We start from the raw sequence: 27,137 nt of genomic DNA, 5'->3' as shown, positions 1-27,137 counted from the left end.
ATTTTGCAAATGCAATATATTGTTTTATTTTTTATAGTAAATGCCGATTTTTCGCCAGTGAACTGTATTTATTTACGAGGAAAACAAACAACAAACCCGACACGAGCGTTGACTTAGGGATTACGCATGCTTTGACTTATTAATTTTTAATTTATTTTATTTTTATTTTCTTTTATTTAGGAAACATACAGTACATTTACAAAGTTTTATATTTTACACAGTTAGACTTAACTCTAATGGACCAGTGAAGTTTCCATATTATAAAGACATGGCTGATCTAAGCGTAAGACGCCTGTTAGTTATCTGGAATGCATAGTTCCCTTAGATATTCCGGAACAGAGTTGTGCAGTGATTTATACATAAGCTAACAGAGTTTCTATTGCGCCCTCTGTGGAAAACGTAGCCAGTGTAATTCCCGAAGTAGTGGAGTGATATGACTGAACTTAGAGATTCCGAAAAAAAGTCTCGCTGCAGCATTTAATACAGACTGTAGGAAGTCATTTTGTTCATTGGTAGACCTGCCCACAAGAGTTAAATAGACATAAATTAATAAAACGATAATAATTAAAAATGTACCTTCATCACTTGAATATGCCTCATCCCTTTTCTTCTCCGAGGGAAGTAATTTCTTCTTGTCTTTCACCTTGGCCTGTTCTTTGTGTTCTTTGAGTTTCCTCTGCTTTTTCTTCAACTTGAGTTTCTGGGCCAGTTCCTTGGCTTTCGAGGTTCTCTTCCTGCGCTTTTTCTTGGATTTGGACACTGTGGCTTTGTTCTTCTGAAAATATATTCATTTCATTAATGTATTAATGCATAAATATACAAATCATATCACCTCGTGAAGAGAAATGCGCTGATAAGCGGAAGATGAAAATTATGTTTTCCATGTGTGTTCTCGCGTGTAAATAAATAAAGAGGCCACAGTCTCTGGCTGGAGAAAACGAGATTCAATCTAAATCCACGGAAGCGTTTCCTGAGCAATAGGGTTGTTGATGGTTGGAATTAACTGCCACAAGAACTGATCTCAATATGTAGTCTTAAAAGGTTAAAAAATGGACTAGATTTGTTTGGGAAAAGTTAAAGTGCGCCAGCAACTAACTTTCGTTAAAATAGATTTAAGCATATCGGCTTTAAGCTGCTCGCTTAAAGTTAATATAATACCACTCACTCAAAGCTAGCTCAAAGAAACTTTACCTTCTTGGCTCCGAAATTTTTTCATCAACTTCCTGCAGCCATAAAGAACTCCACAAGTGCCAATGTATTTAAGAAAAATGTTTCCAATAGGTTGCTGCACATCGATAGGGACAAGGTTGTCAATTTTTTTAAATTATTGATTGATTTGGTGTTTATTTTGTAGAACTCCATATTTAAACTTATAATACTCGTATAAGAAATCAAACACTGATTTGAGTCTACTGAACACTTTATTTTATTTTTACAAATATAAAAACAAAAATTTGCCCTAACAAGGCGAACCAATTGTCATGAGATTAGCAATTAGCAAAAATTGACAAATCTTCTTTCCTTCCATAATTTTATTTCTTTTTATATATTTTGATATTTTTTTCACTATGTATTTTTGTACTATTTGATTTAGTACTTAAATCTTATTTGGCATATTATTTATTACTCCTATTTAGATTTATCCTATAGAGAAAACTGAGTTTATAGAAACCATATTTTTATTTATTTATTTACATATATGTGGTATAAAGAGTGCTTAGAAATAAAAAGATTAAAAATAAAAAAAATCGAGTATGAAATATTAATATACTCGTACTATACACATTATTAATTACTTGAAATACATACATATTTTAAAGAAATTATACAATAACAAAATACATTAATCAATCAAATTATAACTATTCCAACCCAATCTTCTGAAGATGATTTGCTCTTTTTGATAAAAATATGTTGGTCACTTTATTTTTTAAGTAAGGCAGAGATAAACTAAATATATCAAAATGTGATGCATATCTCAATTATCATTTCAATTATGTTTATATTTATATATATATATTCTTTTTCTATTGATTTCAATGATACTACTACTATTATTTTTTTTTTTTCAGTACAACTGTATTTTTTTATTAAACTTTTATTTTGATGATTTCAATGATACTGTTATTTTGTATATTTGATTATGTATGAATCTAAATTTGTATAATTTATAGTATTTATGTCTGATTATATTTTCAAAATTTTATTGTTTGAAATTTAATTATTTATTACTTATGCTTTTTTTAATTGTTTTTATATTGCATCACATATCATTATATTTTAATCTAATTAATTTTACCATGTATTTTTAATTGTTAATTATTATGGCATGACACGGGCATGGCCTAAAAAGCCTTAATAAGTTTACTTATATTTCACTCAATAATACGATGTGGAGGAACAAATAAAACTACATTAGAGCCATTAATAAAATCACAAAAAGCCTTACCAATACTCTACAGACAGACTTTTTACAGAATTTCCAGCATATTACATTAGAGATGAAGAACATTTAAGAGAAGGTAATATAGAAGCCCAGGCATCTACAGGGCTTATGACCTGTCAATGGCTGGTTTAAGTGGCCACTTTACACACTGTGTAACATTCACCATTCTGCCTATATTTGAACATCTATATTCCTTCAATTCTTACATCTGTTGATGTTTATGAAGTTAAAGAGCTGAAACCTTTATGTATGCGGGTGAGATTCATCTAATTGAATTATTTCACCTACATACTAGGCAACCCGTGAAAATATTATTTTTTCGATTTCTATACTTCTTCATGGACCAGGTAATTTATCAACAATATTTTGAGTTTGTCCAAATTTTTGTAGACAAGGACTGGATTCAACTCCCTGGGGAGCTGTTTATATTAACACATTACAACAGAGATGAAGAACATTTAAGAAAATGTTGTTTTAATTTTTTATATTTCTTTTGACACAATTGATGTGAAATTATGTACAATTATGTATAAATAAATAATACACTGACACTCCTGAACGTGCCTGTGGGCCAGTGGAGTGGCTACATCCATAAATAAAAAAATAAATATATTGAATGTACCTCCCTATTGTACAAACATTTTTGTTAACTATGTATTTGTATTTTATGTTGGATTAAATAAATTAATTTAAACGAGTGTAATTTTGAATGAATAAATTAATACAGTAATACCCCTGTTTTACGTTTTTCTAGGGACCGCCAGAAAAGAGTGTTAAACTGAGGAAAACGCTAAAGCGAGGAAATGAAAAACCGCAGAAAAATTGTAAAAACTGTCATAATTACCTATTAATATTTACCTATGAATTCATTAAAAATATTTTTTATTTTTTCAATCAACACCACAATGTGTTTTATTTATTGAATTAAAAAAAAAACATGGTTAAATAACTTTATGTACTACTACTCTGTTTTGATAGGCCGTACCTTCTTGGAGTGCGACTTGCTCTTCTTGCCGTCGTCGCTGGAGTCGCTGCTGCTGGTGGAGCTGGAACTGCTCGAGCTGCTGGAGCTGGAAGAGCTGCTGGAGGAGCTGCTGGATGAAGAGGACGAGGCGCCGGCCTTAGGCCTGGCCTTGCCCGAGTCCTTCTTGCGCTTGTTGCGTCGGGAGCTGACCTTGGCGTGGCCTTTGCGCCTGCCGGGATCCGCCTTGGCACTGGAATCATCATTAAATAAATAAACATCATCATACCATGTGCAGCATATCATACCATGTGCAGCATATCATTGGCGGCCTCCGTGGTGTAGTGGTCAAGACGCTTGACTCACGCACGGGAGGTTCCGGGTTCGATTCCCGGTGAGAACACAAAAATTAAAATGTGATTTTTCTCAAGCCTGGGTGCTCTGTGATGTAATTCACCACTGTAATTAGGCCTCCTGGCCTGTTTTGGTGCAAAAAAAAAATGTAAAATGTAAAAAAATCTGTCAACAATAGTGAGGTCGAGATATTTCCAGATAAAAATAAACTTTCATGGTTAAAATGGGCATCGTCAGAACTGGTAAATTGTTTACAACATTTAACAGTGTTTCGAGTATGTCCAAATCGAGTATATGAAAAAAGAGGGATGAAAGAAGGCTGAATGCTGTCAAAATGCGAACTCTCGGGCGAATGGGTGGTAAAATTATGTATGATGCACAAATGTCGAGATCCGTACATTATGTAAGGCTGAGACAAGCATTATCGACAAAATCAAGAAAGTAGCTCTGCGTTGGTTTGGACGCGTGGAACGAATGGACAGCGAAAGGACGGCTAAAAAGATTTACGTAAAATGTTGATGGATGCAGAAAAAGAGAGGGACAGAGAAAAACATGGCATGACCAAATCGAACAAATACTTGAAGATGGACAAGTCAAAAGACGGGTGTATGAATGTAGAGGAATCGAGATCCTCTCTGCCTACCCTTACGGATAAACGGCATGATGGTTTGTTAGTTTGACATGCAACATACCTGACAATGCTGGATTTCTTTGTCTTGACAATCTTCTTCACATTAGTATCGCTCTCACTCCAATTCCCACTATCCATTTTTTTCTCCTCCTTCTTCCTGTTCTTCTCTTTGGCTTCGACATTTTCCTTGACGTCTAGATTGTCTTCCGATTCCTTCGCATCGTTGCTCTTTTTGTTCTTGCACTTGACACCTTCAAGATCTAGAGGAACTTCCAAATGGCTTTCAGATTCGTCGACCTGCTCGGTGTTCAAATCGTCTTTGAGTTCATGTTTTTCGGATATTTCTGGCCAAACTGCTTCCATGAATTTCTCGTATTCCAAATCAAGCATCGGTGCAGTCGTCACAGTTTCTACAGCAGGTTTTTCAATAGGCGTTGGAATGGCCGCTACATCAATCAAATTGCTCAGCTTGCCCCGGCTATCGAATGATTTGAGTCCCTCTTTTCTTTCAAATTTGGCACTGTTGTCTATCGTTATAGAAGACGTCTTTTTTCTGCGCGTTGTGGAGTCGTGCTGCGATGTCGAATCGTCCGACTCCCAATTTGTCGACAGTTCTATGGTGGACTTGTCGGCTAGGGCGTAATCTAGATTCGGGTACCAGCCACGCGATGATGATTTGAGAGTATTATCGCTAAAAGAAAAGGTCACTGTATTTACGCCAATCGCAGAGTATCTCCATGATTTACATTCGGTTGTTTACATTGCGCCCTTGAGGTATTATATTACGAAAATGGCGCTATATAAGTTATCTATAATAATACACGAAGAAAAAATATTCTTAAGTTTCAAATGCAAATCCAGGGACTGTGAAATAATCGTCATAAGAGCCCTATTCACACTCGATGGTGCATAAGACGCTACAGATGAAGCTTATTTCGATCATCTGTTTCATATAGGTAAGATGATCAGTCTTAGACTTTAGGTCATGTCAAACCTGCCAGGGATCAAACCTGGAACATCTAGCGTGGTAGGTGAATACGCCAACTACAAACAAGGTCGACTTATTCCCACACAATTTCCTTCTTCAGGATTTTTACCTTAGAGTAACCATCGAGTCGAATACACTTGTCGGGGGTTCTGGTTCTATTTCACACACAGAACTGTATTCTTCATCTATTAAATAAAGCTGCATTAAACACCATTTGAAATAAATGTTTCATGTTATTCATGTCAGGAATCGAACCCGAGACCTCTTGCATGGTAGGCAAATACGCTCTAACCACTAGACTACAAGGCGGAGAGTAGGCATAAATATTTTTTTCTTACCATTGCTCGGTGACTTCTTTAGAAGTGATAGCTTCTAATACAGCAATACTACCGGCGTCCATTTTCTTATCTGGCAGACAATCGCAGTGGTTCCAGTTCTCACAGTACTCCAATTCGGGAAGAAATTTAGTCCACCTGAAAGACCGAGGAGGTTGGGTTAGGTTAGGTTGGGTTGGGTTAGGTTAGGTTGGGTTGGGTTAGGCTAGGTTAGGTGAGGTTAGGAAGGGCTGAGCGCCCTACATCCTCAGGTTTAACTAGTGGTCCCTTGAGGATGCAGCTTCTTTTATGTCATAAAGCATAACATTCACATAGAATGAGTATAAGGGTATTTTCATCTGCACTGCAGAACCTACATCTAGAAGTTTCAGAAAGCTTTATTCTAGCAAGGTTGTTGATCAATTCAATCTGCGGTGCCCTGTGAAGGCTCTAATGATAAACTTCACTAAAGAGAGAAGATACTCCTAATTTTAATCTAAAAAACAATGTTCCAAAATCAATACAATATAAAATGTGATATAACGAACCTCCGGCATTTGGGATCAGTATGAACCTTGGGAGCGCACAGTTCTTCTACATTCCTCCACACGTCTTCAACCCTCTTGTTGCTGGGCTTCCCCCACTGGGATGTCTTCCCACCACGGCCCCTGCCCTCCGAGCCCTGGGACATCTCTGACCAATCCACACTGACTTCTGGACTGTACGATTCCTTCCAACGGTCGTCGCCCACAGCCAATTTACCGCCATTATCTGAACTGTTAGTATTGTCTTGTTTTGCTGAGATTTGATTGTCTCTGTCTCGTGGTCTTTTAGCTTCTCTTTCGAGACTCAAACCAGCATCATCTTCATAGTTAGTTTTTTGATCGCTCAAATTTTGGTCCTTTTTACTGGAACTGGTGCTTCTGTCTTTACTGGACTCTTTTCTGTCAAGTTCATCTGGACAGTCGTCTTTATACCTGTTAGATTTATCTTGTATAGCCACGATTTTTTCATCTCTATCACGCGGTCTGTCAGTTTCTCTTTCTAATCTAGCGTCTGCTTCGTCTTCTGTTTTCAAATCACTAAAATTTTGGTATTTTTTACTGGAACTAGAGCTTCTGTCTCTACTGGACTCTTTACTGACAATTTCATCTAGACTTTCGTCTTTATAGCTCTTTGATTTATCTTGTTTAGCTACGATTTTTTCTTCTCTATCGCTTCTTTTAGTTTCTCTTTCTAATCTGGTGTCTGCTTCATCTTTGTCTCTTGTTTTTAAATCCCTTAACTTTCGGTCCTTCTTACTGGAACTAGTACTTCTATCTCTGCTAGACTCTTTTCTATTGAAATATTCAAGACTTTCATCTTTATAGCTGCTTCTACTAGAATTCCTGTTTCTATCTCGTCCGGAATTTTTAGAAGAATGTGATGTTCTGTCCCTATCGTATTTTCTATCTTTATATTTGTCTGTTCTTTCGGGGCTTAGAGATTCATCCCATCGGGATCGTCTGCTTGTTTTGTGATCTTTTTCTTTCGGTACATCTTCTCTGTACATATCTTTGCTCCTAGAATTAGAAATATCTCTCTCTGTCTTTTTGTCTTTTTTATCTCCTTTTACTCTTTCATCTTTTGCATGGTGTACAGAAGTATCTTTTGCAGCTTCTCGATTGGCACTGTCTAAATTTGTAATCATCTTATCAACGGGTGTAGTTTCTCCACTAGAAGCCATCTCAGGACTGTAGTAGCTCTCAAGGTGCAAGATGTTAGCCGAGCCTTTCTTGTAGTCGTTATCAAAATCAATTTGTTCAGTGTTTGCTGCAGCCTGCGGCCCAGCTATATTGGCAGCGAATGCGATAGCGTCTTCTAAAGAGCTCGTACTCGAGGTTGGGGAATATATTTCGCTGGAGAAGTCATTGGAATCTAATGCGAGAGTGGATTTTCCTGTTTTTTTTATTTTAGGAATTTCTCTAGCCTTAGTTGAAAACTCGATAGGCATTTTCTGATCTTTTACTTCAACCGAGTAGACTGTCCCGTCGTCTGGTTGGTTGGAATCGTTCTCGAGTGACCAGCTATCACATACGACTAAGTCATCCATGAATATGTCTTCGCTGGGTTCCGGGTTTACCTGTGATTTATTATTTTTATCTTTGCGATTACTATCTAAATCGATTGTTAAATTTTGTATTACATCCAGCGTTTCCTTGTCGAAGAGAAGAGTGGCACCATCACAGTCATATTTAAGCGTCTTGGACTTTCGAATAAGAAACTCTACTTCGGAATGATCTAGAAGAAAATGTTGAGAACATATTACAATATATTATATTACATAAAATATACTATGGATAAATTGAGATTGGAGAACATGTGGTTCTAACAGGATGGAGCAACGGCGCGTACTGCACGAATCACAACCAATATTCTGAGGGCTGCATTTCCGGGTAGCCTAATCTCTCATTTCGGTGATTCGCACTGACCGGCAAGATCGCCCGATTTAACTGGTCTTCAAATTACAGCCAAAGAACATCGGGTGACAACTTTTGCGCCACCTTGTATCTATTATTATTGGTTTCGTGGTGTAGTGGTCAGCGCGTTTGCCTACCATGCAAGAGGTCTCGGGTTCGATTCCCGACATGGTTGACATGAAATATTTATTTACATTTTAGAGAAGGTAATATAGAAGTCTAGGCATCCACAGGGCTTATGACCTGTCATTGGCTGGTTTAAGTGGCCACTTTACACTTGACACTTGAATCCAGTCCTCGTCTACAAAAATTTGGACAAACTCAAAATATTTAAAAATAGTTGTTTTTACACTAGAATATTTCATAGTCCCTGGACTGGTACCTGAAGCGTAAGACTGATATTCTTACCTTGATGTAACAAAATGATCAAGATACGCTGGGATTGGTGTACCGATGCAGTGCCCTATGCACCATTAGGCGCGGAAAGGGAATGATGGTGATTTTTTTTTATTTATGGGAGTTGCTTTATTATTTACATTGCTTATAATATACAAGGTTTATATTTCAATAAGTAGATTTTTCTGCAATTAAATTTCTTTAAATTTATCTAAACTGTTGGGATCAGGAGAGATATACTAATGCGAGCCAATCAGGAACTTTTCAGCATTTGCTCATGTGGAGAGAAAACCACTTAAACCTTTTCAGGAGAAGCCGGCCTGTTGGCAGCAGTCAACAGGCCTGCCGCTCCACTAGAGGAGTGTTCGGCATTTTGTTCCCTACTTTGGTTTATTTTACCAATTGCCTGCACTATATTGACCATGTATGATACTACCTCTCGTGTGAGTTCTTTAATAATGATGATATAACTTTGTTGGTATTTTTTTGGTCTGGGAAAATAAAGGTGCTTCAATTGATGGCGTCGTATAATTGAGGATGTCCAGTATATAATTGCAAATGAGCGCTTACACAAGACCCTGTGGTAAGGCAGGGGCAAGGTCCTCACGGCCCCAAAGGAATCCATAGGGGGCAGCAGACCCAGGGGCAACCCGAGCTTGACCAGCGCCTGCTTCGCGTCCTCCTCGGACCTGACCAACTTCATGGCCTGCAGGGACATCCGGCGGCGTTCGTACTCGCTCTCTGAGAAACGGAACCATTGATATCAGATCAGTTTTGTTACTTTTTTTTTATTGTTTTACAAATTCTGCAAGTACTTTTTGCAAGTACAATATATTATTGTCAAAATTCTCGAATGGTAGCTCAATATAACTCACCTATTTTTAGATTACAGAATACCGGGAATGAATATGCATCACATTTTAATATATTTACTTTATCTCTGCTTAACTTAAAAAATGAAGTGACCAACATATTCTTATCAAAAAGAGCATATCAACTTCAGGAGATTGGGTTAGAATAGTTATAATTTAATTGATTGAAGTATTTTATTATTTTATAATTACTTTAAAATATGTATGTATTTCAAGTAATTTATAATGTGTATAGTATTAATATATATTTTCACACTCGATTTTTTTTTAAATAAAATATTTTCAGGCACTCTTTACACTGCATATTTGTAAATGGCAGAAATGCCGTATATAAATAAATATAACTAAATAATATATGTAACGTAAAGGCAAACACAATATTTTTTGTAGCAGAAAATTTTCTTTCGAATGACGTATAACCTTTACCATTTTGTTTTACTTTTGGTTCTCATTTTTAAATTTGAAAAAAAACCAGACAAATTTTATATCAAAACCTTATATATTTTTTTTTTTTAATTTTAATAATCCCACTAACTAAGTTAAAGATTAATAAATTGAAAACAGAGATTGAGAACATTTTAGAGAAGCTAATATAAAATGTCTAGGCATTTACAGGGCTTACGACCTGTCATTGCCGGGTTTAAGTAGGCACTTTACAGATTGTGTAGTATTTACTATTCTACCGGTGTTCGAACATCCATATTCCTTCAATTCTTCCATCTGTTATTTTTGGGAAGTAAAAGAGCTAAACTTTATTGATGCGAATAAGATTCATTCAACTGAATTATTTATTTATTTATTGACACTTTATATACATATACAATAAATATACATATAAGGGCGGGCATATTGCCTTAAGGCAATTTCTTCCTACCTACCCAAACCGTTCAGTTTGAGAAAATTATAAATACATGGACATATTGAATCTTACAATTTTATACAAAAATTATTTCACCTACATAAATATTTTTCAACTTTTATGATTTTTCTTTGACCAGTTCGGACAAACTCTAAATATATTTGGTCAATGATTTTGAAAATTGCATACCAACCTTTTTTCTGCAATTTCTTAACAACTGGTAAAATCTTGTTTTTATCATTGGCTTTGTTAGACGCCTCCGTTTCCGGCTGCACGGATGTGATCTTCTTCAGGGACCCATGCACCATTTTGCCGATCAGCACCGAGCTTGTGGAAGCTGCAATGTATATGATACTAATCTGATCAAGGAAGTCTTTATTCTGGTCAAATATTCTGCGGCTACCAGATCACAGAGAGCTCCCTGGGACAGAGTGACTGGGTCGACAACAAATGATTATTGTTCCTTGTAGTACGGAACAGATTAACTAAAACAAACTACAGATTAATACAACAATTAATAATTTGTCTCCATTCTATATCAATCGCATAGATCACATTGAATCAGTCCAACATCGCTTGCTTCGAAAAGTAGAGTGGATGCTTGGACTAGAGAGAGGTAATTATTCTTATGCTGATACAGAGTCAATGTTAAATATTTCTAGTCAACAAAAACATATCACTAAAATTGATTCCATATATATGTTCGGCATACTAAATGGTATAATCGATGTTTCATCATTACTGGGACAAGTAAAATTATTACTGGGACAAGTAAGTAAAAATATTCCGACTCGTGGGTTGAGAAACAATGAAGTACTGTTCGTCGATCAGCATAGAACAAACTATGACCTTAACTCTCCAATGACCCGTCTTTGTCGTATTGTTAACTCAAGACAAGATCTGGACTTTTTTGGTTTAAGTTTACAGCAATTCAAACGAGCACTAAATAAATAGTCTAGATCTTGTCTCGATGTCCCTTATGTTTGTCAATGCTTCTTTTCTTTTTTTTTTTAATGTTTTAAACTATTCTTTTATTGTTATATTTAAACCCCATAAATTGTATACATGGACAATGTCTGTTAATAAATAAATTTATTTTGTTATGTGAAGTTAGGTTAGGTTGGGTTAAGTTTTATAATAAAAAAATCATTCGTTTACTCAGCTTAATCAAAGTTAAGGCGTTTAGCTTATTTAAACAGGTACGGGGTTCTCCTTTTAAATGTCGGGAAATCTCACCGACTTGAACTTGTGCCGTCACGGGAGGAGTAATTTAAAAATAATAAAACTTTAACGAAAGCCGAGTAGCTACTAATACTAACCCAGCTAACAGGCGTCTGGGAGAAGTACATGAAACTTTGCTGTCCGCGCTTGTGACGCATAAAAATTATCTCTCTCGCTCCCAAATATACCCATATTATCGAGAGTGAGACGTAAAGAGAGTGCGAGACAATTATATATTAGGGTTATTCTTTTACTACAAACGCAACATGGGACACATTGGGAAACTTTCTGTTGCATCGGTGATATCTGCGATTTTCGATAAAACGCTTTTTATGTTCCCAATAAGCATTAATTATTTAATAAAAAAAGCGTTTTTACCGATACATAAATGTATAACGAAGGAATACCGAATATCTCAACCCATCATTTATTATATTTATGGAGATATTTAAGTTATTAGATGCAATGTGTACTAGCTGCACATCACCGGAAAGGGAGAGTTAAGACCCATCAGGCCTCCATTTTTAAAAGATCACCTGGCAACCCTAGGCATGTGGTGGGCAAGCTGCCCGGCTTGCAATATCCCCTTTCCCGAGGAATTTTCTGTCATCCTTGAGAAGTATTGGATTGCGTACTCACGAGAGGAGGGAGCCAGAGGCTTGGACGTCGGCGACGAGTTCAGGCACGTTTGCTTCTTCTGAATGGAGAACGCCTTCAGTCGCTTTCGTGCGTTCTCAACTCCCAAAACTGGTACCACCGTTCGAGCCGGGGGAGAAGGCACCTAAATCAGATATTTAACATTTTTATTTTAATTCTCAAAATACTGCATACATACTATGTGTCCCGGGCTCAAGTCACCGGCTGTTGTCATATGAAAACACAAAAATAATATCAAAAAATTAAAAAGAGAGGTCCATCTCTTTTTAAAATACCTAGATTATAAAAACAATAAAACGCTTTGTACTTACAGCCAATCTGCCAAACAAAATGGATTTTTTTACCCTTGAAAATAGACGCACTGAATCTGAATTGTGCTATTTACATAAATTATTGAATAATAAAGTAGACTCTTTTAACCTATTATCCAAAATTAATCTTAATGTCCCCTTTCGCGTGACAAGAAATAAGTATTTATTCCATCTGCCAGTCTGTAGCACTAACTATGCACAAAACTCTTTCCTCTATCGTTCTTTCTCTAACTGTAATGTTTTTTTTTTCATCTCTTGATATATTTTACATACCCCTTAATTTATTTCAAAATAAATTAAGACTTATTATTTCTGGCTGCGATACGATCCCACTTACTATTTAATGATGCACACTCCTGAACCCTTACTTCCACACTAATACACATAAACACACATCTACACTTACTCTCATACAAATACACATAAACACATCCTTTTGTTGTAACACAATTTAATAATATGTATGATTTTTATTTAGAAACTTGCTGGCCTGTCTTTAAACTGTATTTTTAAAAAAAAAAGTTATTATATCATTGTTGACTGTTTGTTTCTTTAAAATAAATAAAATAAAATAAGTAAAGTCATAATTCTTACACTCTTTTGAGAAACCTTTAGATTTTAACGCACGTACATCACTAGACACACTAATTTGCAGTGCACAATTGAGCACTATAAATGTGAAGTGTTCGGCGCTACCTAGCGAGTGTTTTACTAACTAGAATGTACTGTGTGAAGTTAGCTTCAGAGTGCGGTACTAGCCTTGCAACCTAGTAACCCGCCTACCAGGTGTTACCTATGGGAAATTGGATACAATAAATGTTTTACTGTGTGCGGTAAAAATTGGAGCATTAACTTGTATGGAAAAGATTCCTGAAAACGAACTACAGTCGAACTTGTTTATTACGAGGAAGATGGGACCGATTGAATTTGTTTGTTATAAGCGTTACTCGTTATACCAGAGAAAGGTTTTCTTTATACAATCGTTATTGTACACTGTCACTAACTAAACAATTTTAAAAAAAAAACAAATGTTAGGGAAAATTATAATTAATGCTTACAAACATACCTATCACATAAGGAAGTTATTACATTTAAAATCATCGTTTCCAAATTTTTTTGCGAACTTGCAAATCCTGCGTTTCTTTGGATACAAAACCATTAAAGCGATGCTTCATAGACATTAGTACGATCGCACTTTCAAATTTTTTTTATGTCCGTAATATTCTTTTCAAATACAAATATTTGTCCACAATGTTGACACTGTGGATGAAGATAGAGAAAACTTTGTACACACTTCCACATTTTTCGCGACACGTTCGATTTCACGCACGAATAATCACCACTTTTTCACGAATTGAGACACTTCCTCTTGTTAGTAGACATGTTTATAATTCAGAGGTTAGGTTTTAACTGATCTGATCTAGAACTCATTTGACATCACCCACTTGTAATGTTTATTGTGTATTGAAATAAGCATGGAATAATAAAAAATCTAAAAAAAACCCCGTAAAAACCCCCGAAACAAGCACGTCATTCATAAACTGCAAAAGCAGCTGTAAATTGTAACAATGTGCCGAACCGGCACTTACTAAGTTCACAAAGCTTGGATTTTTAAAAAACCATGTGAGTTCATTTTTCAATACTGTCGGCAAAAAATCCAATTGGGTACTTAGGCACTTACATAGCTATCGTAAACATAATCCGATCCCAACGCCCGGCGGTGTTTATCCTTTACGTCAGCCGACCGTTTGGATTTTATTACTTAGGTTCTTATTTCGAAAATGATGTTTTTAACAATTGAAGATTTTTTGTGTAGTTTTTGACAATATTTTTGTTCGGTATGTCCGAGAAGTAGCTCGTTATAACAGTGAATAATTGTATGGAGAAAACCATGAACTAAAATGTCAACTAATGTTTCCTCGTTACATCCGAGATCTCGCTATTTCCGTGATCGTTATAACCGAGTTCGACTGTACTTTGGATGATATCACTGGTTCATATGATTCAACCTAGGATATGAGTTAAGGAAGATTTCCGGTTTCCTTGCCGTGGATGGACCAATGGGAAGAACTGATTGAGACTAAGCAGAAATGAACCTCTGACGTCACACACGGAGTTATTTAAAAAAACAAAGCTTTTAAAAATTGTGGCGCTGATAACACAATATATAAAAATTGAAAAACAATTTTTTTGCCTTAGTTTAATAATCTATTAACAATTTTTAAAAACCACTGATCTTCCTCATTGTGGATTACGCACGGTGCAGTCTCATCGCTATCATCTAATATGGCCATCAGGAAGAACATAAAAAACATGCCATGAAGAACATTCTGACAGCATGAAACAGATTGATTGTTTTATCAAAACATCGAGTCTTTTGTGGATAAAAACCTTGAACACCAAATTAATTCTTCATTGAGACTTCGGTACTGTATAAAAATAAAACAATATTCAAGAAATAAACCGGACATTGGTACTTACATCTACATGGGACGTCAGACTTTCAGAGCTTTTCGGAAGAGTCGAAGGTGTTCCGTAATTTGTCTGATCGAATTTGGGATGTTTTTCGGTCTGCATTTTGGCGAAGAAGGCGGGCGGAGGCGACTGCGTGTCGGGCACCGGAATGTCAGACAAGCGAGGAACGTAGAGCGGCCTGTTCTGCGCCACATTCGCGTTCCCAGAATCTGACGCCGGCATCGGTATTTCGAGGATGTTGGGGAAAGTTTCTCCCGGTATAGGAATCCGGAGAGACATTGTAACAATTTACGTGTGCCAAAATGAATAATAAACAATAACACGTCGATACGACTTAGGCAAACCCGTAGAAAAAAAGTAACAAATACACGCACAATTCCATCGTCAGCATTGATCAACACATTAACGATATTTCACACGAATTCTCGGTAGTAATACTTGTCATTTTATTTCACAAAAGTCAAAATTATGCATTTTTTTTAAACCCGAGGTTATGAAAAAACAAATGTCAGATGCGAGTTCATATGGTTCATAGACAATATTTTTTATTTTGTTTTATTTGTTTAATATTGCCATAACTAAAAAGGATTGCCTCTTGGTTCTTACTTATGTGTATGTATTTATTAACATCTATTTTCTAAATCTTTTTGAAAATCAATATAATTTTTGAGAAAATCATTGCCTTTTAAAAATGTATTTATATAGTTTTTAATGTTCTAGATACATTTGCATAACATTACGCTAATCAATAATTCGATTGCTTCACTTATCAAAAAAACTCATATGTATTTGGAATTTTTAGAAATAACAACAGACGAATTGTTTTTATATCACATGTATACAATCGTTTTTACTTTGGTACATTATTTAAACAATTAATTTATATATTTATCTATACTGGATAAAAAAATCGTTATTATTTATTACTGAATGCGGTTTTATATGCGCTCTTGCTCAATTTATGCACAAAGTTATAATATTTTTTTCTTTTGATATGAATAAAAAAACCGTTTTTACAAACTAAATAAAAATATTTTTTAAATAATACAATCGCTACAGTGAGATCGGTATTAAAAATTATTACTTTTAATTAATTCTTAACGCGTGTAAAAGTTTTATAAAGAAAAGTTACAATCCTTATATTCATATTGGAATCCAACTGGATGTTGTTATTTGAATGTTTTTTTTTATAAAATACACAACAAACGTTTGTGTTTTAGATCTTTTTCTTGCACAAATTATCGAAACTTCAAATAAAATTCAAATTTGAAAAATAATATAGGACCTAGGTCAACGACAATTACACTGCCTTAGCTACATCTGCTCGAAAAAATTGTGGTACGTAAATTTGGTGTGGATTGAGATGTCGGATATTGGAAGCGGTGACGAAGGCGTTTCTAGTCAGAGTATGTATTTTTAATTGAAATAATACGATAGAAAATGTTTTTTATTCCCTTCCTGACTTGTTTTTTCAAATATTCGCCGAGTAGTTTCATCGGAAATTAAAATGTAAATATCTCATTGTTCTTGTTTCAAGATGGCGAATACATTTTTGTTGAATGCAATTCGCCTTCCGTCAAGCGGCTTGTAAATTGATAGCTCGCGTTGTCAAGTTAGCGAGTTTTCTGCCAGTGTAGAGTGAATTATGTTATAATTTTTCCGAGGCCCCTGAGGCCTATCGATTTCTTTGACACTGTCGGCTTTTTACTTTCGGAAGACAGCGAGATCCGGATACCAAAACCGCTGTTAAGTCTCCGGGTCCCTGATCTTGGCCAATAATCCCGCGGGATGGCAGCTGGCACAGGTCAGGAACTATCTCCCCCAATATTTCCCACTCAGACCTTTCCCATTAGACTCTTCCTTTGTTCTTTCTAGGCCGTTTCCCATACAGCCACTTTTGACATTTCGGACTTTTAAATTCGTATCCGATAAAGAATCGCGCGAATTGAATTAAAATAAATTACAAAACTTATTATTAATTGTTCTCCATTTATCGATTATTGAGTGATCATTTTATTTTGTGTCAGTTTCATTTTATTTTACTTCTAACTGTTTCTTTTTATTACAAATCGCTAGGTTAGTTTTATCGTCTATCAAAATATATATTTTGTTAATGCTATAAGTAGATTTTAAATGAAATATATTGTTACTTAAATATTTTGTTTTTCAAAAATAATGTTATAAATATCTTTGGTGGTTAAACATTCACTATAGATATTTTATTGAATAATTTCACAACCTTGAAATAGAATTAGTGCATCATTTGAAATTAAATTTCTATATAAAATATTACACCTAACATGATTATGTTACCCATTATGTATGTTATAAACTTAATTCAAAGAATCTTAACCCACATTTGATGGTTGAAAAGGCTTTAAAATCTCAAACAATTTTTTGTTTTAATGATGGCTTGTTATGAATTGTGATAATGCAGTAAATAATGAAAAATATGGCAAAGCAGTTTTAACTGGATGCTGTTTTAGATCATGAGAAAAAATGAGATCATTTGTATCCTATAGGATACATTGCCAAGAATAGGGTTAACTGTATAACAGAATTAACGATATATATATCGTACATTCACGGAGACTGGGCCGCTATCGCATGGTTGGTCCATTCCACGCCACAGTAAAAATCTACACGGCATGATAAATACAATACGGTCAATCGATATTTATAGTTTTACAATTATTTACTTAATCAATGCCTGGCAAACACAAAAACCAGTACACCATGAGACCGACTAATCTCCAGTCGATTTTCTTTTGCAGGATTTTTACCTGAGAGTACTCGCTAAATTTAATAATGATTTTGATAGAATTTTCATTAAAATCTCTTTAGCTAAGTTTTACTGTGTTATTTGAATCGGCTGCGGTCCCGTGGCTAGTGTTGCGGACTCACAGATCAGAGGTCCGAGGTTCGAACCCCACTCTACCCCAACTTGATTTCCATTTTCTAATTTACAACTTGTTGAAAATGGTCAGTAAAATTGAAATATTTGGGTAAATTATAAGAACGATAATATTTATTTTAAAAAAATGTATATTACCGTTTTTATTTAAGACATAAACTATGGAGTTTGGAATATATGGAAGTCTAGGCATTTTCAGGGCTTATGACCTGTCATTGGCTGGTTTAAGTGGCCACTTTACACACTGTAACATTCACCATTCTGCCTATGTTTGAACATCCATATATCTTCAATTCTTCAATATTCGGGCTAATAATATATTTTTTTAATGTTCCAATACTTTTAAATTATACGGTACATTGGAAAATACATTTGAGCACAAAATATTTATCTATTTACAAACTGAGTCCATCAAGGTGTAGAAAAATATTTTGAATATTTATTGTTTATTCTCTGTGTCCAAGCGGATAAAGAATGCAGTTCTGTGTGTGAAATAGAACCAGAACCCTGTACGAGCATTTTCGACTCGATGGCGGCTGTCGTGTAAAAGTCCCGAATAATGGGATTGAGTGAAGCTAAGTCCGAGTCGCTGTGCGATGGTTAATGGCCAAGACACTTGACTCATGCGTGGAAGGTCCCGGGGTCGATTCCCGGCGAGTTCACAAATATTTGTTGCGATTTTTTTCAAGTCTGGGTGTTCTGTGCTGTAATTCACCACTGTAATTTGGTTCTCTGGCCCGTTGTGGCGCAATCAAAAAATGTATATTTACAGCATATACATTTAGACTTATGGCACTCTGGAAGGGGTGCAAGATTTGTAATAGTTTTGATTGAAGGGCTAATTATATTATTAATATCGGCTTCCTTTTGGATATGAATGTAAATTGAGTAACATATAAATGATCGCAATGTTCTTGGAAACTTGACTAAGGTTGATGGGATAAATACAGTAATATGATATTCTGATACTAATGCATTACGTTCTTGTATTCTTCAAGCTAAATGAAATGTGATACTTCTTCGACATGTGTGTAGTACTTATTTAATTATTTTTCAATTTTTATACATAACTCAGTTTGATTAAAAATACACGGAATCTTTATGTATATTTATTTATTTATATATACGCCCAATGGGCATTTTTATGGACACATTTATGCATAGAGAATTATTATAAAAAAATTAGAAAGACTCAATGGTTTATAGTAGACTTTGTGGGAGTGGAAGCGGGGAGAGGTGTTTATAATTGAATTTGATTCAGTGATCGTTTGACCGATTCAAATAATATAATTCTTCTGTACGTGTGATGTCACTGAACTACTCTTAAAAGGACACCCCATCCTGCTACTCGGCGGCATTTCGGAGCAAACCTCGCGGCAGTTAACACAAAGAAAAAGTGACATGGTAGACAGGAAATAAAACAGTATTTAATATACTAAATGTTATTAAATATTTGTATATAACCACTTACCGACTTTTCTATGTCTACCGGTTTCGAGACGTACCCGTCTCTTTGTCAGGATACCAATTAAACCAACATGCAAAACCCACGATACACCTTCACCATCGTTGTTGCACAAAAATATAAACCCAACACGACATGCATTTTAACCCATTGCAGCACTAATAAAGATGACAAAATTTGTTCATACAACACACTATTTAATTTAGACACATTTTTTTACTACAATAACATTAAGACTAAATTCATATTTTGTAATAAATAATGTGAAATAAATTGTGATTATTACATTTTATTTTAAAATCAGTAACTGAAATTTACTTATTTATGTCTTTTATTATTGTCATTCAGTTTTAATGTAAAAAAAGTACTTCAAAGACAAACCGGCGAATCGCCCGCTTTGTGAGTCAGTGACAAATTGACCTTGGCCGGCGATTTGCCGGCTTTGTGTTGCAATGGGTTAATAAGCACATGCACTGACTAGGACAAACATGCACTGATTAGGACAAACATGCACTGATTAAATTATGAAAATATTCTGTTGTTTGAGAAATAAATGAAAACAGTAGAGGGGATGGAGGGAGGGGATAAGGTTTGATAGGGTTGTTTGATTATTGATCAAAGGAACAGGATTTTTTAAAGCTTTTCAAAGAATACTCATTTTTAAATTATATGACTAATAATTAACAGGGGTGAACCGTGTATAGAAGCGATTATGTGCAGCTAACCATTTTATTTGACTGACCATAATAATGTTTTACTGCAACTTTATTTACAGAAAAACAAATAAATAATTACTATTTATTTTAAATCATTTCCACCGCTTGTATTTTTATCCTAATATAAATATTAATATTAATAAAACGGGCCCAGCGCCTGCGGTGAGCCAAGAAACTAGCCGATAATTCCAGCTTATTTTTTTATACAAATAAGTATACTATATTTTGAATATCTTAACCCCAGTGTGGGTTTTTTCTCCTAGATTAAGAAGATTCTTGATTTGGAAAACAGTATTTCAAACATTATTTCTTAAGGGCTATTATTCTTTGAGATGGTACTTTTGACATAAGACTACAATTACTTTCATGCATCATATTGCAGGACATATGGCGCTCAACGCGGCCGTTTTTAGCACTATTAATTTCTATAACAATCCGGTTAGTCGACATTTCAATTGAATACCTAATATCGACTGAATTCATAGTGCTATTTTTTATTTATTTTTTAATGAGTTATAATACAATATATCACGAAGTTACGTCGTTTAAGTTGATTTCATGGATGAGAGTTGTTGTATCACACAGAACCACAGAAAAATATCAATTTATAGGATATATTACGTACATTATATTATGTACCTTCTATGTAGGTACAAATATAAGATATTTTTTATAGCTTACCTGTAAATAAAATCACCATTTGCCACTGATAAATAACTAAATTGATAAATATGTTTTTATAACATGTCAAAATTTTATATGAATTTTCAGAGTACCATGGTCCAGGTATGGAAGGAGGAAGTAATAATTTTGACTCGGGTATGTTTAATAATTATTATAATTTACGTAATCTTTTTATTTCTATGACGACTGTCATCCAGCTGAGACATACGGTTGGCTGGGCCACATGCCTTAACCGCGCTTGCCCACTTTACAAGGCATCAGGTTCTCGACGTCCCGGACGTCCGCTGCTGACTGTTCCTCGGCAGTTTATGTCGGAACTCTGGGACGCGAACCTGATTTAGGAGGACGCATATAAGCATGAGCCGGCAACCGGTAGAGATGCGTGGAGGCGCTTTGTGGACACCATATGCTCCAATTAGGGAGCGGACATGGAATGCTGATTTTATTTCTATAACTTTCATGAGAAAACAGAATTTTGGAAAAAATTGATCGGAACCAGCATGAACACGATCACAATACTAGAGAAAAGAACAAAATTAGACTTCCATTTAGGAAAAAGGCAAAGTCACAAAATTCAATTTTATTTAAAGCAATTAAAAAGTATTACAAAATGGAAAAAAATATTTATAAAGAAAAACACATATCAAAATTTAAAATAATGGTCAAGACATATGTGATAAACAATTTATAAATTAAATATATTTGCAATGTTATTATTAGAACACACATAACAATATGTATGATATGTGTGCCCTACTTTAAGATTTAAATAAAATAAAGAAATATTAACACTTTCCAGGCCACAAATTTGCACCCGCGCTAAATCTATCCAGCCGTGCCCGAATGCAGTTCGTGACGCAATTTTCCCCTAACTGGCCGGCTTACTTTATATTAAAGTACCCAATCCGGCCGGGCTTTTGGCATATATACTTTTTAAAAATTAATTTATTTATTTATTTTTTTAAAATTTTATTTGATATAATATAAAGTTACCACATGTTAACAAAAAGTAATACATAATAAAGCAAAAGTACAGAAACAAAAAGCGAAACGGTATAACCAATATTGTAATCCCACAGCAATAAGGTGTGTATTACGGTTTTGCAGGTCAGCAGGCGCAACAGGAACAAGAGCTCGCTACCAAGATGCTACAAATACAATCTAAGAGGTTCTATCTGGACGTTAAGCAAAATCGCCGCGGACGGTTTATTAAAGTTGCCGAAGTGAGTACCTACTACGGCGTTTTAATATATATATTTTAAAGAAATATTTGCATTTGTACGATTTTTCCAAATATTTTGATTCTCGGGCCATTTTCTGTTGGTTTATTTATTTAGTTCTATGTAACATAGTCTAATATATATTTACAACACAATATTTACATCTATCAACAATATTTTGAGTTTGTCCAAATTTTTGTAGACAAGAACTGGATTCGACTCCTTGGGGAGCTATTTATATTATATATATTATATATATATTATAAATAGCTATCCGAGGAGTTGAATCCAGTTATTGTCTACAAAAATTTGGACAAACTCAAAATATTGTTGATAAATTACCTGGTCCATGAAGAAGTATAGAAATTGAAAAAATAATATTTTCAGGCGTTGCCTAGTATGTAGGTGAAATAATTCAATTGGATGAATCTCACCCGCATAAATAAAGGTTTCAGCTCTTTAACTTCACAAACATCAACAGATGAAAGAATTGAAGGAATATAGATGTTCAAATATAGGCAAAATTGTGAATGTTACACAGTGTGTAAAGTGGCCACTTAAATCAGCCATTGACAGGTCATAAGCCCTGTAGATACCTAGACTTCTATATTACCTTATCTTAAATGTTCTTCATCTCTGTTGTAATATGTTAATTTACATCTATACTTATTCTAACATTATTTATCACTATTATACACTTAACCCTTATACTGCTAAACAACGATATATCGTTGTTGTTAATCCCTATCATAAAGTTCTAACTAGACTGATGCTGACGTCATAATCCCCAAAAGGGTAAATGAATTCGGGAACTGCTTGTTGCACTTAACCGCCAGTGGTATAAAACATTTTCAAAACATAAATATTACTTATTCGACGGGTTATTATTTTGTTTTGTACCTATTTCAGCCCTACAAAAAATTGAATAAAAAGAAATGTTTTCTTACGCGCGGTAAACATTTGAGCATTAAATTGTACGGTAAAGTTTCTTGAAATTGAATAAAAAAATAATCAAAAATAATTTAATAAAACGAACTACTTTGAACGACGTCATTGTTTATATGAATCAACCAATGATAAGAGAGCTGTGAAAGATTTTCGGTTTGTTAATCGTCAATGGACAAATCAACAGAACTAACCGAGAAGAAGCGGAAGAGAACTTGCGACGTCACACGCGGATCAATTTCAGAAATACAAAACTTTGAAAAATCGAAGCGCTAATAACATTAAAATAGAAAAAATAATAGCTTAGTTTAGTAGTCTTTTAGCAAATATATTATATATTTTTTAAAACCACTAAACTTCCTCATTATAAATTTACTTATCTTTAAATTCGCAGTGCTTTTCAATATAGAGAAACGAATAAACACAAAAAACTTCTAGCTAGTCAGGACCTGAAGCAATGAATTTTATACATTGCAAAAACAGTGAAATAAAAAATAAATCAATGTTGATATTTAGAATTTTTAATCGCTTATATGATATTTGAGGAAAATAATTATATTCTGTGTTTTCCCCGCTATTATGATACCCGATCCAGTGATTACGAAAATATTGATGTATTTCCGTAATGAATAACTAATTGAATAAATTACCTTTAATATAACAACTCTTTCTAGTGAGGTCCCTATATCACCGGTAAACCCCGCAATTAGGAATATAAACAAATAAGTCAAGAGTCATAAAATTTCAAAATAATTTACCATGGAACCTATAATGATTGTCAATTAGGATGTTTGAATATTAAAAAACCATTTGTTAATTTATTTTAGTGGGTACCTACAGTAATGGGAAATAAATATGTGTTAGCTGTTCATTAGGTAGTAATTATTATTCTACAAACAAAACGTAATTATTACTCTGCAAGCAATTCTCAACGCAAGTACCTACGGCCCGTTGCATTGCTGTAATCTGTAGCTAACTTTGTGGACAATAACCATATAATTGCTTTTCTCCGTATGGGCGACTCTATTGGGTTATTACTCTTAGGCTTGTACCAACCGTACATATTGCAAGGAACTCGACATTATGTGTGCATCTATAGTACATCCTTTTAGTACAAATTCATCTGAGAGATTGTAGATCGACAGCATTTTGACACCAAATGAGGAACAGTAGTTTTTTTTTTATTGTTAATGGACTGTTAAATTAAACTAAACATTTAATTAACTTTTTGGACTTAGTTTGAATTGAAGGAAGTGGTAGGTTTGTAAATATAAAACATGCCATTTTGTCTTCGTTTTTTAATTTATGTAAACAACAAACACATATATAATTCAAGTTTCTATTATTTTCAAAAAAATTTAAAACAATTAATATATTTACATACTATTTAAACTATTAAAAAAATCACACTTGTAAAAAAGAATAAGCTTCATAATAGTTTTATCAGTTTAAAATTAATTTGGAGTGAAACATTATAAAAAAACTAACAGCATAAACAGAGCTTACATTTTATATAAAACACAATTTATATTTAAGCATTTTTGTATTTAAATATAATATATTATATTTAAACAAAGTTATCGTCAAATAAATTTATAAAGAAAAAAACCTAAAAACCAAATACTTTTCTTAAAAAATCAAAAACGAAAATAATTCTTACAATGTGATAAAACGCACTCAAATACTTTGACAATTATTTACAATATTTTGTATGTTCTACCAAGCAAGCCCCATGAAGTCCCTTTTCACAAATTAAGCATATAGTACGTGATCTTTTAACAGGACCGCCATTCTTCCTGCTGCATACAACGCAAACTTTTTCTTTGCGTTCTGGCAGTTTCCGAATTCCATGAGGCGCATTTCGATTAAAGTCAGGAGCCAATGAATGGTTTTTTTCTCGCAACCAATCAATTTCAATGGTTTCAATGATTTTTGAAATAAATTTAAATCTTGAAATTACTTTCGATTCGCGTGTATTTTCTTTGTATATTATATATGAATTTAATATCATCCTCGATATGATGTTGAACACAACTTTTTTCCAATATTTTACAGATCTGCGTTCATCTAAATAACAATAATTCATCATATCTGAAGTGTCCACACCGCCCATATATTTATTGTATGTATTTATAATAGATGGCTTCGTTATTGTTCGAATTTGACCGCATTTTATTTTACTAAAGGTAATGTTTTTCGCCTCTTCGGAGGTAGATAACATAAGCACTGGTTTTCTTTGAGATTTTTTTTCTCGATACCCCGTAATTAAAATTTCTTTATTTCGGTAATTTTTTGAAGTTTTTATCGGCATTAATTTTTTAACTTCGTCTGGAATTCCTTTTCTATTCGCTCTTAACGTTCCCGTTATATGGGTTCCCAGTTTATATAGATGTTGCGCCAGTGGAATACTCGTAAAGAAATTATCAGTTATTAAATGGTAACCTTTATTCAAGTAACTACCCATTTCCAACAATTTCATCACTACCACATGGGCGAGTCCTGACTTTTTTATAGCCTGGCGATCTTCGGAACTTTTTGCCCCTCTGTAGCAGAAAAATGCCATACAATAATTTGAAATCGAATCCGAAAGCATCCAAAATTTTATACCCCACTTATGGTGTTTTTTATTAGGTAAATATTGAAGAAGCTGAGTATGGTTTTTAGTTCCAATCAACGATTCATCTATTGAAATATATTTATGAGGCGTATAGTGATGTCTAAATAAAGCATTTGCATGTTCGACCAAAGGCTGAAATTTTGCACACGGGTCGTATTCTTGATGACTTGGACGAGGCAAAATGTCATTATTTGTAAGATGCAAAAATTTTAATAAAATGAGAAATCTATCCCTTGCCATCATTTTTCCAAACCATGGAATGCACCGAGAATTGGTAGACCAATATGCCATAATATTTGGTCTCACGGTCAATCCCATCTCCATGATTATAGCAACGAATGCTTTCATTTCTCCTACTGTTGTCGGATGCCATTTTTTCACGCGTGAGTTTGTGGGTATGACATTGGAATCGATGAATTGTTGGGCATATCGATTACTTTCAATAACCAAAAGCTGCCATAACTCTACGGTAAAAAATAAATTAAAGTACGATATTGGGGGTGCATCAGTCGGTGGTGGATATTTTGGACCAGGAAATTCTTCAAACGGTGGTAAATGAGGTATATCAGCTCGATCTTGATCCAAAAATACTTCAGAAAAAGCTTCTTCGATTTCGATCTCTTCATCAGAGTCATATAAACTATCATCACTATCACTTAGAAGTTGATCGTTATTGTCTAATTCACTTTCGGAATGGGTTGAGCTGCTAAGCCTCCGAGTTCCTCGGTGAGGTACTATTATTTCTATATCACTTTCACTATCCGTTATCATTTTGAATGATATATTTTGTAAATTTATTCACAATAAAAAGGACGCTTTAAAGAGTTAACTTGTCAGTTAGAGTAACAAAGTAAGATTAAAAATATATATAAATGTAAAAAATATGTAATTTACCACAGCTGTTTGTAATTTGGCTAATTGTTGTCTATCTCGTTCAATCCATTATGCGTGAATTAGCTATTAGTGAAACGGAATATTTTTCTTGGAAGTGATATCAATTTGTGGGACAGTTGAACAAAAACATTTTTTTTTAATGAAACTTATATTATAATATCTAACAAGAAATAATATCACTTCTTAGTTCATTTACCAGTTACCTTTAAGTTTCAATCTAAATAACTCCCTACAAACGTTTGGACATACTTAAAATATTTTTGATTAAAATAACTTGAGTAAAATAACTCCGTTAGTCCACAACACTACCAGTTTAATTGAAAAGTATTTTTAGGCATTACCTAGTAGATGAAATAATTTATCCAGATGAAACTCGCCGATATCGATAAAAGTTTCCGCTCTTTTAGTTGGTAAAAGTCGACAGATGGAAGAGTTGAGGTAATGTAAAAATAATCATTAATATGGATGGGTAAACATACGCAGAATGGTAAATATTGCGCAGTGTGTAAAGTGGCCATTTAAACCATCCAATTACAGGGCATAAGTCCTGTAAATGCCTGAACTTCCATATTCCCTTTGCAAAAATGTTTTCCCTCTCTGTTGCAACAAATTTCAAGATATATTTTACTAAATTTTTGTTTAGCATGCATTGATGGAAGTGGTAGGTTTGATAATATATAACAGAGCACTTTGCCCCGCAATCAACAAAAAAACCATCATAATACTGTCGTTTCAATA

The 27,137-nt window shown here is 34.2% G+C and overlaps 2 protein-coding genes across 5 annotated transcripts in view; one reads left to right on the top strand and one right to left on the bottom strand.

Annotated features, from left to right (window-relative positions):
• Positions 1 to 15,496, bottom strand: part of LOC148278874 (uncharacterized) — a 32,753-nt gene extending 17,257 nt beyond the window's left edge. For all 3 annotated transcript variants that reach the window (XM_088230766.1, XM_088230767.1, XM_088230768.1), the window contains exons 1-9: positions 14,951 to 15,496; positions 12,141 to 12,282; positions 10,474 to 10,617; positions 9,120 to 9,290; positions 6,243 to 7,974; positions 5,719 to 5,853; positions 4,454 to 5,083; positions 3,432 to 3,660; positions 577 to 775 (exon numbers count right to left, since the gene is read on the bottom strand). In XM_088230766.1, the coding sequence (XP_088086892.1) occupies positions 577 to 775; positions 3,432 to 3,660; positions 4,454 to 5,083; positions 5,719 to 5,853; positions 6,243 to 7,974; positions 9,120 to 9,290; positions 10,474 to 10,617; positions 12,141 to 12,282; positions 14,951 to 15,223 (3,655 nt within the window). In that variant the 5' untranslated portion in view covers positions 15,224 to 15,496. The remainder of the gene's footprint in view (positions 1 to 576; positions 776 to 3,431; positions 3,661 to 4,453; positions 5,084 to 5,718; positions 5,854 to 6,242; positions 7,975 to 9,119; positions 9,291 to 10,473; positions 10,618 to 12,140; positions 12,283 to 14,950) is intronic.
• A 776-nt stretch (positions 15,497 to 16,272) lies between these two features.
• Positions 16,273 to 27,137, top strand: part of Pur-alpha (Purine-rich binding protein-alpha) — a 55,800-nt gene continuing 44,935 nt past the window's right edge. Inside the window, exons 1-3 of one of the 2 annotated variants that reach the window (XM_088230770.1) lie at positions 16,273 to 16,350; positions 20,811 to 20,858; positions 21,831 to 21,946. In XM_088230770.1, coding sequence (XP_088086896.1) covers positions 16,308 to 16,350; positions 20,811 to 20,858; positions 21,831 to 21,946 — 207 coding nt within the window. In that variant the 5' untranslated portion in view covers positions 16,273 to 16,307. The remainder of the gene's footprint in view (positions 16,351 to 20,810; positions 20,859 to 21,830; positions 21,947 to 27,137) is intronic. The other variant, XM_088230769.1, reaches the window with a different exon arrangement.

This window comes from Micrasema longulum, unplaced genomic scaffold, assembly GCF_059751315.1.
Source record: "Micrasema longulum isolate JH-2025_06_02 unplaced genomic scaffold, ASM5975131v1 h1tg000817l, whole genome shotgun sequence".
Classification (NCBI taxonomy): Eukaryota; Metazoa; Arthropoda; class Insecta; order Trichoptera; family Brachycentridae; genus Micrasema; species Micrasema longulum.
Note: the sequence above shows the minus strand (reverse complement) of the source record. Positions and strands in the feature narration are given on the sequence as shown.